The 13799-nt window shown below is 32.7% G+C and overlaps 1 protein-coding gene across 1 annotated transcript in view; it reads right to left on the bottom strand.

The window, feature by feature from the left end:
* The window catches only part of LOC145241419 (dnaJ homolog subfamily C member 8-like), a 183146-nt gene extending 169975 nt beyond the window's left edge, over positions 1–13171 (bottom strand). The window contains exon 1 of the mRNA XM_080104358.1: positions 13020–13171. Within this exon, the coding sequence (XP_079960484.1) occupies positions 13020–13094 (75 nt within the window). The 5' untranslated portion in view covers positions 13095–13171. The remainder of the gene's footprint in view (positions 1–13019) is intronic.
* Between the last annotated feature and the right edge of the window lie 628 nt (positions 13172–13799).

Below are 13799 nucleotides of genomic sequence, written 5' to 3'. Positions count from 1 at the left end.
CATTGCACACAAAGTATTGACAAAGTGCTCCGACAAAAGGAGTGCTGGCTGGACTCAAATTTAAATATGTTAAAATGTGTGTGTGGGGGGGGGGGGGCAAATGATGGACTTAGTCCTTTCTTTTTTTGCATGGTGCAGGCAGAACTCAAATTTACATATGTTAAGGTCTAGAACTGCACCGTTTGTTCATTTTCACCAGAATTTGACATCCCTTGGGGATTTTGGGGGCTAAATGGAGGGGGGGGGGAATGCCAAACTTAGTCATTTTTTTTATGCCTCGTTCACTGTGCACTCACGGGAGACCATGCATGCTTCACTTGTTTTCCTTAAATTTTACCTACATTTTTTTTTTAAAGAAATAAATAAAAAAGAATTGTATTGTTAAGCCAATCTTTTATATAATTGCACAATTATAGACACAAAAAAAAAAAAAAGAAAAAAAAAGGCATTAACAATTGACATCAAAGAAGAAATGAGAATTGCATTCATGTCGTTGTTTAAAATGATAATGGGCACATTTTTTTAGCATTCACGGTTCACCTACTTATCTCCCATTATTTTCTTCGAAGTTGACCCGAAGGTCAGGATAGGAAAGAGGAAAGTCCCAACTAAACATAGCTAGAAAAGAGGGAAAAAAAAAAAAAATCATCACTCTGGACTACCTCCCTCCCTAAGCAAAATGAAATGTTGCCCCCCCCCCCCTCGTGAAACAGAAAGGCAAAACGGGGATAAGATTTAGGGAGTGAATGCTTTACTTGCCTCCCCACGAGGGAAAGGTATGACATAAAGATCAGCTTATCATGTGATTTCCGGGGTGCTGCTTTACACATTGGGGAAGTTGAAAAAGTAGAATTAGGTTAAATCCAAAACTTTATTACACAAAGTTAAGACACGCCTGAAGCAGACATATTTTTTTTAATTATTTCCATATGAATATATTTTTAATATTAAACATTTTTTTTTTTTTTATAGAAATAAATGTAAAAAATAAAAGTATGTTATTTTTTTCATTATTTCATGATCAAAACAAGCGTTTGCATTTTGTTTCGTGCTTAGTGGCTTCCGTTCCATATTTAGCTAAGCCGGGTTCACTTCCAGTCCAGCGTCTTAACTGTACTGAATTTGTGGATTTAACCGGGGCTACCGGTGGCCGTGATTTAACCCAAACTCCAGTATTCTTCATTTTAGAAATTTATTTTGGGGATATGATTTGTACTGTTGGGGGGAGGGGGCACTGTATAGCATTAAATGAACAGAATATATATATACTCCGAGGGCTCCAACTTATTGTTCGCTGTCAGTCGCTCATTGAAAAGATCCCATAAAAATGATTTAAAAATCGACAAGTGCATTTTGTTCCAAGATATGAGGTGCCTTAAATAAATTTCCAGACTTTTTTGTACAGGCATTTAAAATTGTCATAAACTCTTAAAGATTTAGTATGTTATTGCTATACATCTTGTGAGATAACTGGCCAATTTTTATGATTTCAGATTTAAGTGAATAGCAAGAATTGGAATACAACCTACTAAAGCCTGATTGTCAAAGCTGGTGAATTTCAAAAATGCAATCTGATTGTGAGAACACTTTTGATATGCAATAAGATTCTCTTTTAAACTTGGAAAAAAATGCCACAGAAACGTATAGAATGCTTCAGAATACTTTTGGGCCAGCTTGTATGAATCGAGCATCAGTTTTTGAGTGGCATGAGAGATTCAAGGAAGGCAGGAAGTCAGTGAAGGATGATGAGAAGTGTGGGAGAGTAAGGAAGTCAGAACACCGGAGTTGATTGGCCAAATAAAGAATTTCATGGATAAGGACCGTCATGTTTCTATAGAGATAATAAGTGCACAGCTTGATGTCTGTATGGGAACTGTACACATAATTATTCGCGAGGAATTGAAGATGCGGAAGATTTGCACAAAGTTTGTCCCAAAGATGCAGTCCACAACTACATCCTTGTCATAGACCTTGTCACAAGATGGACATTAAGACAGTTCCTCACCCTCCCTATAGTCCAGACCTTGCTCCCTGTGACTTTTGGTAAGAGAACTTCCATGAGGCCTTTCAGAAGTTGTTGGAACGGTACAACAAGTGCATTGCAGCCGGAGGAGATTACTTTGAAGGGGACACTATAGTTTCATGTGTGTACTATCAAGAAAAGTGCCCATATGAAAAAGTCTGGAAACTTATTGAAGGCATCTTATAGGTGTTTATACCTCGAAAGCTTGGCGAACAGAACATTTTGCATATATTTTTCTTTATTTTTTCGGGTTTGTTTTTTGGAGGGGAGCAACTACATCTATCTATAAATATAAAAGCGAAAATGTGTGTGTATATGTATGTTTGCAAAAGGCTTTTTTCACCGGGGCTTCTCGGTCGGCTGACTTCTTAAAACATTTTATATGCTGTCTAAATGATATCTAGGAGTTACGAATGGGGATCGAGTGTGTATTTAATTTGCCCGACTTTCATGCGCTATTTTTTCCAGATTTTTAAATCGCCGCATGTTTCTTTCGCTTTTCAGTATAAAAAAAGCGAAACTGGATTCGAATAGGCAGTTCCCTGGTCCACGGCCAGATGGTCTCCATAAACGTTTGGTCAATGTCTGATTTTCACCCTCATATCAGACAATTGCTTTCATCTGGACACTCCCCTAATAAACTGGGGGAGCTGGTTTTCCCTAAAGTTTGGTAAAAACAAACAAACCGGATTTTTGACCTCATTAAAAACTGTCCCGCAGAAAATGTTAACTGCTGAATAGCGATTGCTTACGTTGTCGTAATGCTCACTGGCCTCAAGGCTCCGGGTTCAAGCCTACCTGCCACCTCCCTCCGTTTTTTTTTCATTTATACCTATAAAAGATTTTTTTTCCATTTTTAAAATCGCTGTTTTTTTGTTTTATTTTTTTTTTTAAGAAGTTTAACATCGTTTTTTTATATTTAAACAGGGTTAAGTTTCCTTTTTGTTCTGCTTTAACCCCCCCCCCCCACACACACACACACCCAGGCAACGCCGGGTACCCCTGCTAGTATATATATATATATATATATATATATATATAAAAGCGAAAATGTGTGTATGTATGTATGTATTTATGTATGTATGTACGCTTTTCCTCGATGTCCACAAAAGGCTTCTTTCAGAGAAGGCGACGGATTTTCACGAGATCGGTATCGTTTTGAAGCTCGACCCTTCAGATGATAAATATCGAAAAATTGACTAAAAACATTAATTCCTACACCCTCAACCGAGCACTTTTCTACAAGGAGGGGTCAATTTTTTGCTTACATTTTTGCAAGTCACTCAAACCTCGCGTCAACGACGTTGCATAAAAGACGTTATTTCAACTGCCCATGACGTCACAATCTTTTCCGCCTTTGCATCATGGGTTCGAGCTTGCTTGCCTACTACAACTTTTTTTTGCTCAACTCATACCTACAAACACACGGGCAATACCAGACACCCAGGCTAGTTTAGAATAAGGGGTACTTTATAAAATGTTTCTTAATATGGGGACAGGCGGGGAAACTGTACTTTTATGTAACAATTTAATAAACAAAAGGGTATTTGTGCACTTATTGAATTGTGCTGAAACAACCTTATTTAGAAAGCCATTCTTAGCATAAGGAGAGGAGAATGTTTTGTAACTACTCTATACTTCACCTAACAATTTAATAAAAAAGATATCGCAAAACTTTAATCTAACTTCAAAATACTATTTTAAAATAGCGCAGTCCAATAAGTGCACTAACACCAACAAAAGATATAAATATTGAATTTAACTTGAAAATTCTATCTTAAAATAATATGGTCCATAAACCGCACAATTACCTGGTTAGATTCCAGTGTGACAGGAAGGATAGTTGTTTTTTTTTGTTTTTTTTATGGCATATCAACCCTTTTCGGGTTATTTAATGCCAAATCCAAAGATTTTGAAGAAAAATTTTTTAATAGAATATATTTGTTGTTTTCAAGTCGGTTTTTATTTAACCCATAGTTGGGACCCTAACAGGTACTACCACTCTGACCCAGAGTGGACCTAGAAGCAATGGCAATTAAAGGGTGGCTCCACACTCCCCAAAGCCCACAAGCTGGGGCCTCACCACTGGATGTAGTTTAAGGTCATATCCAGGACCGAGAGGAAGGAAGACTGCAAATGGATGACGGAAAACAGGGATTAGACATATTTCTGAATTATTAAAAGAGTGTTAGGAAGTGAAATTGAAAAAAAGTCGCGTTTTTCAAATACGTTTCCCTAATTTATTGTTTATCTCGATCAAGTCTTCCATTTGTCGTCAAAACTTTGAGTGAACCTATACAATGCATACACCCTTTATATATATATATATATATTTTTTTTTTTCTTTTTGTCTTTCTTTCAATATTTTTACAAGATTATCGATTGGAGATTAATCTACCAGATTATCCCCCCCCCTCCACAAAAAAAAAAAAAAAAAAAAAAAAATTCAATATCTAAAGATTTTTGGAGTGCTCAGTTTCTAATACGTTTTAGTAAATGGATCCCCCATATTGGAACCAATCGATGAGAATATGAAACCGCCCCCCCCCTCCACACCTCAAACTTTTTTTTTAACTTAATGAATAAATATTATTTTCTTATTTAAAGTTTGGATGATGTAGAAACGACTCTAAGTTGGCAGCAAACACATAGAAAAATACTTTTCTTAAAAAAAAAAAAAAAAAAAAAAAAATCAGTGCTAGTGCACTTATTGATCTGCGCCTTTTTTTAAATAGTATTTTCAAGCTTAAAGTTTTGTTTTATTAAATTGTAAGGTTAAAGTACAGAATAAATACAAAATACCCTCCTCTCCCCATGTTAAGAATGGCTTTCTAAATATTATTTCAGCAAGGATCAATAAGTGCACTAGTACCAAAATATCAATAAATATTTAATAAAGCATATATTTCCCAAAACACTCTAGCCTTAATGGAGGGGAGACTAAAACTTGCTATGGTTTCAAATTATCTGAAATAACAGAAAGGGGAGACTTGATTCCAAATATTTCTCATATGTTATATCTCCCCTCATTTGGAAATAGAGTATGATTACGGATATCTCGGGTATCAAATAATCCTTATACATGGTGAAATTTACTTTATGTATGAAAACCAAAGAGGGGAGATATAACATATGAGAAATATTTGGAATAAAGTCTCCCTTTGCTGTTATTTCAGATCATTTAGAACATCAGATATTTTGTAATTCATATGTAAAACTAGGAAAACAAATGGCTGTAATTGAAACTGTTTATGGCTGTAAAAAAATGCCAAAAATAGACTCAGGATAATGGAGGATCCCCTTAATGTACAAGCTTAAGGGCAAATGTCACAAATCCCACTACCACAATTCAGGTCATTAGCTTCCCAATGAGCTTTCATTTGTTAAATTCTGATTAATAGTTGTTGAGATTTGGAACTTATAAAATTGCCAAAAAAGGTGGTATAACTATTAGTGGCCTGGCAAGAAAACCAAGCCAAAAAAAAAAAAAAAAAAAAAAAAAAAAAAAAAATTCATCACAAAACAGCAAAACTAATGTTGACTTCACAAATGTAGGCAAGTTTGAAAATATAGTTTCTTTTTTTTTTACGAATTGTCATTTTTAACCACAGAATCTACATATATAAATTCGTATTCCTGCCTGTTTGTTTATTTATTTGTTCACAATTTAATCAATATATACAAAAGGTCCATTACTTCAATGATTCATTCATTCCTATATATAGTATGATTCTTGCAAAATATACGATTAAGAGGTGACGTCATTTGCATATTACATTAAGTAAAATCGATTTTATTAAATAGCGGTGTGTTAGTTATTGTTTATAGTAAAAGAATTGTTTTAAATGTTCTATTTAAGTTTATTATTTAAATTTGATTAATATTGATAACATATTGAATCAAATTTATTTTTACCGACATTGATTTTTTTTTATAAAACGGTTTGAGTAATTTGCCCTGGACGCTAATTTTGTTCTTTTCGTTTTTGTTTCGGCAGATAATCAAACTAAAAATAATTTACACAAACTTTCAAGCATTATTTTTGGAATCAGTTCAAAGAACCTAATTTCTGTGATTTCGGAATTAACGTTGTGGTCCAGTGAATTTTCATTTTAAAATAAACAAACAATCCAATTCAACTACGATTCATTATTTAAAAGCAAAAAACTTTCATTTACGTTTTTTTTGCCAGTTTTTTTCTTCACATTGTTCTAACATCGTAATAATTTTTTTTCTTTTAATAACACAATAAGTCGTAACTCATCATTTTTATAACAGAAAAATGTTTATTTCGGTTGACGCAAATTCTACTTTGGTATTTTTTAAACTAAATTATTTACAGTTTGTTTTTATTGCAACAGACCGTAAATACAAATCTTTCTAGACTGAGGTAGCATAAAAGAAATTCGCTTAAACTGGAATATAGTCATAAAAAGGTGCTCAATATCCGGAGAATAGCTTCTCGTCATATCCCTTCTGCCGAAATATCTGGTGGAGAGTTTGTCACGTACTTCTTTTTTCGGGGGGGGGGGGATTACATTTTCATGTTTTCATTCATTCTTTTATTTTTGAAATTTTTGTTGGGGTAACGATGGAGTTGACATATGATAATGAAAAACTGCTCAATATTCTTAGTATAGCAGGTGTGGCCAAACCGAACTTCATGTCAACCCTGGCAACGCTGGATATCCATGCAAAAAGGCTGCAAATTTTCATGTAGTTTCGTCACATAGAACCAAAAATATGAGCATTTCAACATTCAATTTGGCTACAATATATATATATATATATATATATATATACATATACATACATACACACCACCTTTTTTGGTAATTTTATTAAGTTCGAAATCTCGGCGTCTATTGATCAGAATTTAACAAATGCATTGGCAAAGTTAATGACCTGAATTGTGTGGCTATGTGACATTTGCCCTTAAGATCACACATTATTGTATCAAAAAGTGGGGTATCATTTTTCTATACTGACTTAACGTAAAATGAGCACCTAATATGGCCATCTTTTTTTTGGGGGGGGGGGCTGTTATTTTTTTTTAGGACTGGTGTTTATTGTGGCCTGGTAGACCAACACAAAATCTACCTTAAAAAACTTGTTTTCATTAGGTTTTCAGATGTGCTGAAAACGAATATCACATTCAAATTTTCACAAATAAGTATTTTTCCAGGTGCTAAGCAAAAATATGCACGCTTGCACGTACAACAATGATCACCACTTATAACAAAGAATTACATCAGTTAATACCTGGAAAAAAATACTTATTTGCAAAAATTTAAAGGCGATATTCGTTTTCAGCACACACCTAGAAAAGAGATTCCCCACTTTTTAAAACTATAATTTCTACATATCTTAGAAACGACTCATTTCTTGGGATTTTAACTTATTTTCATTTCGAGTACCCTTGAAAACCTTTAATAGTAGTAATTTTAAAGGATTTTTGGTTGGTTGGAAAGATACTGCACCTTTACCAATATTTCAATCATTTGTTTTCCTAGTTTTGCATATGAATTACAAAAAATCTGATATTTCCCTAAAACCTCTAGTCTTGATAAAGGAGGAGACTAAAACTTGCTGCTATGGTTTCATATAATCTGAAATAATAGCAAGGGAAAACTTAATTCCAAATATTTCTCATGTTATACCTCCCTCTTTTGGAAATAGTGTACGATTATGAATATTCCGAATATCAAATAATCCTTATGCACTGTAAAATTTACTCTATGTATGAAAACCAAAAAGGGGAGATATAACATAAGAAATATTTGGAATCAAGTCTCCGCTTGCTGTTATTTCAGATCATTTGAAACTATAGCAGCAAGTTTTAGTCTCTCCTCGAAGGCCAGAGGTTTTGGGGAGATATATATGTGTGTGTGTGTGTGTGTGTGTGTGTGTGTGTGTGTGCGTCAAATTGAAATGCTCATATTTTTGGTTCTATGAGACAAAACTACACGAAAATTTCCAGGCTTTTTGAAGATGATAATACTATTAAATGGTTAAAATTTTATGACCATTGGTAAAAAAGAATCTATATTTTCAAACCAATAAAATATGCTCAAATTTGCCTACGTTATTATATATATATTGAAGTTTGTTGCTCCCCCATTTTTTTTTTTTTTTTTTTTTTTTTTTGATAATTTGGTAGATCAGTGTCCAATCGATAATCCGCTGAAAAAATTTAAAAAAGACGAAAAGAAAAAAAATATATCATCAGTGCATGCATTGTAAACTAAACTCGGGATCTCGGTTAAATTCTTGGATATCTAATGCTACATAATTTTTTTTTATGCTCGTCATGTCGAAAATAGTAATGTATCCCAAAATTACAAAAATTCGAAGTAGAACAACTGCTGTTGTGTTTTTAGTTAAAAAAAAAAAAAAAAAAAAAAAAAAAAAAGTACATCGCTATGTCCGCCATTAAAGTGTCAAAAAGGGGGATAAGTATGTTCACTGTATTCGCAATCCTCAAAGTGTTTAATACAATTTTCCGGAAAATTACTTTTAACTATAAATAATTTTCTACTTCATGAATTTTCGTAATTTTTGACTATATTACTATTTTCGACATGACAATTACGTAAGTAGTGTTGTTTTTGCTTAGAACGACATATTAAAAAAAAAAAAAAATCGATCTGTCGACCTTTTCTTAACAAGCACCCTTTTTGTTTTTTTAATCGTACAAGATTTTGATCAAAGACAAACAAAATGCCAAAATAATGTTTTGTTATATTTTGTTCCTATTCACTTGCCTCACCACGAGGACAGGGTTAGACACAAGGTCGGTTCTTAATGTGGGGAAAATCTTATTCCCCCAAAAAGGGGAGGGGCAGGGGCAGGGGCACTACATTGGGACAAAAATAAAATTTACGTCAGTCTAAAAAGATTTCTCCTTCACTGACCGACCGAGGACAAAACAGTCGAAGTGAAGTGTAGTATCAAAATATACATTTTAAATTATCAAAAAACATTTTAACAAATGAGGCACAAGGTCATCAAAAAGAGGGGAAGATTAGTGGTCATTATTCTGTTCTTGACTAGAATTTGGATCAAGAAATGTTGTTTAGTTATATTTTTAAATATAACCTACACAGGAAAATAACATCAAAAAATAAAATCAAACGAACCAATCGATAATTTGTATTTAGGTATCGATTACAAAACTGTTTGATCTATCCCTATTTGAGTGATTGGTTATTAATTTACAAATAAATGACATCAAAGCGAAGGTTAAGTTTATCATTAATGAAAATAAAAATGATTTTAATTAAGATTATGGCGTTGTTCACTGACCTTACTAATGCAATAGCAGCTTTTCCTAAATAAAATCAATTTAGTTTCTTAGAAAATATATTTTATTAGTTTATTTTATCTATTTATTTATTTTTGAGATGCGGATTAATTAGTTGGATTATTTTGACTACTATCTTGGTTCATAACGTTTCGGCTAACGTAACATCCGACCCTCTTCAGATATATCTTTTCGAATTTGAATTTAGGAGGCTAGCCAAGAAAGAACAATCACCCAAATTCTGGCTAGGAGAACAGGATTTTGAACTAAAATTATTTTTGTTCCTTGTTTATAAAGATGGCAACTATATTTTTCCGTGCTAGTTTTCAGTTCGACGCGTACGCCAACACTGAAATAAGCAGCCATTTTTCTCTACAATATCTGGAAAAGAAAATTCGTAACGGTGTTATCGTAATCTGACATTCGAAAGCGATTTTGAAGCCTTTAATTTGGCGAATAGAACACGATTTATGGCTAAAATCTAAGTGAAGGCAGAGCAAAATCACTCCAGTCATCAGCCGGGTGTGTTTTGGGTGGAAAAATAATTCTGATCCTACTATTAAATCCGTTGCTAGTAAGGGGAGGGGAGAGGGTCTTTTGCCACCCGGACTTAGAGTCAATAGTAGAGTTAAAGGACGGTTTGATTAAACGCGAATGGAGACGGTTTTTGCGATTCTATAAAATAACCTAAACGCATCCCCGCTAGTCAGTCTATAAAAACTCAAGCGTTCGGTTGTTTTTAAGACGTAAAAAAAAAAAAAAAAAAAAAAAAAAAAAAAAAAGACAAAATAAGAAATAATTACAATAAAAAAAAAAAAAGATTAATGCTTCTACAGAATTTGAACTGAACCAAACCGTGACCTTTTGTTCCCGCGCTATTTTTAAATATTTTTTTTCAGATTAAATTCAAATTTCACAATATCCTTTGATTATTATTTAACCGTTATGTGGAAGCACAGAATAGTTACAAAACACCATTCCCTCCCCATGTTAAGAACGGCTTTCAAAATAACATTATTTCATCACAGTAACAAAAGTGCATAAGTACCAAAATAAAACGGTTCAATTTAAATTCTAAGTGTCTTCATTTTTGTTATGAAACGTCAGGTTTTAGGTTAAAAAGTTTTATATAGCTAGTCATTGTGAACCAACAATTGGTCGAAATCAAGTTACCCTTCAAGCGAAGATTAATTAAATGTAAACAACTTAAATATATTTTCTAATGCATTTTATTGTGTGAAGATAGAAAAAAAAATATATTCGGTACTTCTACAGTTTATCGCCGAAAATGGAGACGGCATTTTTCGAGCACCTGCCATTAGAATCAGAGGGAGAAATCAGTATTTTAAACTATGGCCGAAGTAGGAAATAAATAACAAAAAAATTAAACTGGCTATTAATTACTTCCGAAAAGAAATATGAAAAGTGAGAGAACATACATCCGTAATTGTTTAATTGGAAATGTTTCGATTTAATTAATGAAAACGGGAAAGCTTTTCATGAAATGTAATATATATTTTTATTATTAAAAACAGAAAATGAAACTGACATTCATAATTGTTTAACCTGGGCGAGCGTCATTTGAAAACAAAAACATTTATTGTAAAAAAATGTATCAAAATATAATTGTAAAGACATTTATTTAAAAGTCTTTAAGAAAATATAATTTTAATTAAACATTTTTGTAATTTTTTTTGTTATTTCTTACTTCGGTCATAGTTTAAAATACTGATTTCTCCCTCTGACTTTAACGACAGGTGCCCGAAAAAAAAAATGGCGTCTCCATTTTCGGGGATAAAATGTAGAAGCACCAAATATTCCTTCATATTCGCTAAATAAATAAATAAATAAATAAATAAATGTCTTTCTCCAAGCAAAGTCTCCCGACGGTTGTTGTTGCGGGCCTGTCAGACTAAACGGTAGAAAACTAGTTTCATTTTGATACTTGTGCATACTGGATGCACTGTATCCATGTTACCGCGCTGAAATAATAACGTTATTTCCTAACATGGGAGGACAGGATGTTTTGTAACTATTCTGTACGTTCACCTAACAATTTAATAAACAAACATAACGTAAAACTTGAATTTAACTTAAAAATACTATTTAAAAAATAAAAAAAAATAGCGCGGCAACACAAGCAATCAAGCATCCATATTTTTATTATAAAAGTTCAAATTAACGATTATATTTTTTATTTTCTTTCAATTCAATAAATCACTTCTTAGTTTGGCAGGCGTCTGCAACGGTCGAGGGGGGGGGGGGGCTTTACTTAAAGCCAAATAAATAAAATCCGAATCACTGAACCAGTAGACTTAGACTAACTCGGAAAATTCGGTAACGAACCCAAGCCGAAACGCGATCACTCAAAATTAAAATCAGGTTCATAAAAACGGAAAACACGGATTTATTTACATTGCGCGCGCACACACAAACACACACATATATATAACATACATTTTTTTTTTTTTCATTAACATGGAGAGGGTGCTTTGACAAAGTTAAAGCACTGCTTTGTAACTATTAAAGCACCCTCTCCATGTTAAGCTTTCAAAATGATAATGCTGTTTCAGCACGGTAACAAAAATACATAAGTACAAAAGATATTGTAAAACTTTAATTTAACTTCAAATTACTATTTAAAAATACCGCGGTTTAATAAGTGCACAAGCACCAAAAAATCTTTAATAATATAATTGAGAGGTACTCATGCAGAGAGTGATCCGTGCTGAAATAATAACGTTATTATTTAAAAAGCCATTCTTAACATGGGGAGGGAAGGGTGTTTTGTACCTATTCTGTACTTTAACCTTACAATTGAATAAAAAAAAAAAAAATTTTTTTTAAACATATCATAAAACTTTAATTAAACTTAGAAATACAATACGATTAAAAAAAAAAAAATAGCGCGGATCACTCTCTGCATTAGCACCAAAATAAAAAAAAAAATGCTTTTCGTTTTCCGTTTCGGAAAGCTGATTTTTATGTGATGTTGTCGCCTTTCGGGTGTTATCGTAAGTGTTTAGCGGATTTTAGCAACAGCCGTGGGGACCGATCTATATAAGCACCCAAAAATCACTTAAAAGTACATTTAAAAAAAAAATCAATTTCCATCATATACAGAAAGAGTACACTTTTTTCTTTTAGGATACAGTGGCTGTATATATTAAACACAATTTAAAGAGTAAGACGTTTAAATATTAATTCAGTTTCAGATAAAATTATATTTCCAGTTGTTTTTTTTTTGTTTGTTTTGTTTTTAATGTTTAAGGCTATCAAAAAAAAAAAAAAAAAAAAAAAAAAAAAGCAATTGTATAAAAAAAAAAATAATAAAAACGAAACACTTCCAAACACGTGCAAAGTTTCGGATAAACATACAGATTAATAGAGTGGGTATTTATAAACATAAAAGACATCCAAAGCGATGGTCAGTTATTGAAATACACACAAATTCCAATAATTGAAGACAGACCGAAAGATGCAGAAGTTTTTTTTTGTTGTTTTTTTTTTTAAGAGGGACTGACGTGATTTCACCATCACAACGATGATGGCGAGAAATCGGGGGTTACTTATTCGAATTCGTGTATGCTCCGTTTAAAAGAAGCAAATAAAACTTCTGATCGTAGGAGCTGTGAAAACGGGCTATTAAAGAATTGATTTGGCAATAGTCGAATAAAATCTAAAGAAACTTACTTCAGAGTAGAAATCTGTAAAGGCCTCCTCGGCACCTTTAGTAGAGGAAGATTCCGCCATTTTGGAATGAAGCATACTGACTTCAACAAACGAGAGTTCTTATTGCCAAGGGAAGATAATCCACTATTAACACTTCTAATGCCTGTCATTTCTTTACCTCCCGTGTAGTGTCTATGATTTTATAAACCATTTTTTTTTTAATTATTATTATCAGCGCGCTTTAATAAAAGTACGATAATGATGTAGTATAGTTAACAGCCGAGAAACCAAAACCGAAATACAACAAATAATTTTTATTAAACGCAATAAAATTTAATTTTCTATCGGCCCGTATAGTTTAAGTTCTGCAAGTGTTTTTGCTCTTGTCCAGAATTCCCCCTGTATTAAAAAATAAGAAAGATAAAGAAAGAAAAAAAAAATAACGAAAATCTGTATGTATATGGGGAAAATCATTTTAAAGCGATTAATGGGCATTCGCAGGCATTACAACATAAATCTAGTAAGAATGAAGTATTATTGAGTTATCCTCCTCTTGTTCCTTGAGATATTTTTCAAAATGGCGGACGAGATAGTTACTTATCGGATATTTACATTCAGAATACAAGCATGCCAATGAAAACAATGTAACAACCTGAAAACAAAGGCGTATACAAAAAAATCGTGTTCGCAAACCGGTCGTAGTCCATTACAAAGTTGTGTTTTTGAGAATGTGTATACAAATGATGTCTACATGTGTGTGTGTGTGTGTGTGTGTGCATAAAAAGAATAGATTTATTTGCT

The sequence above is a fragment of the Euprymna scolopes genome, chromosome 20, assembly GCF_053919585.1.
Source record: "Euprymna scolopes isolate OS-2025 chromosome 20, ASM5391958v1, whole genome shotgun sequence".
Classification (NCBI taxonomy): domain Eukaryota; kingdom Metazoa; phylum Mollusca; class Cephalopoda; order Sepiida; family Sepiolidae; genus Euprymna; species Euprymna scolopes.
This window is presented reverse-complemented; position numbering and strand designations above follow the sequence as displayed.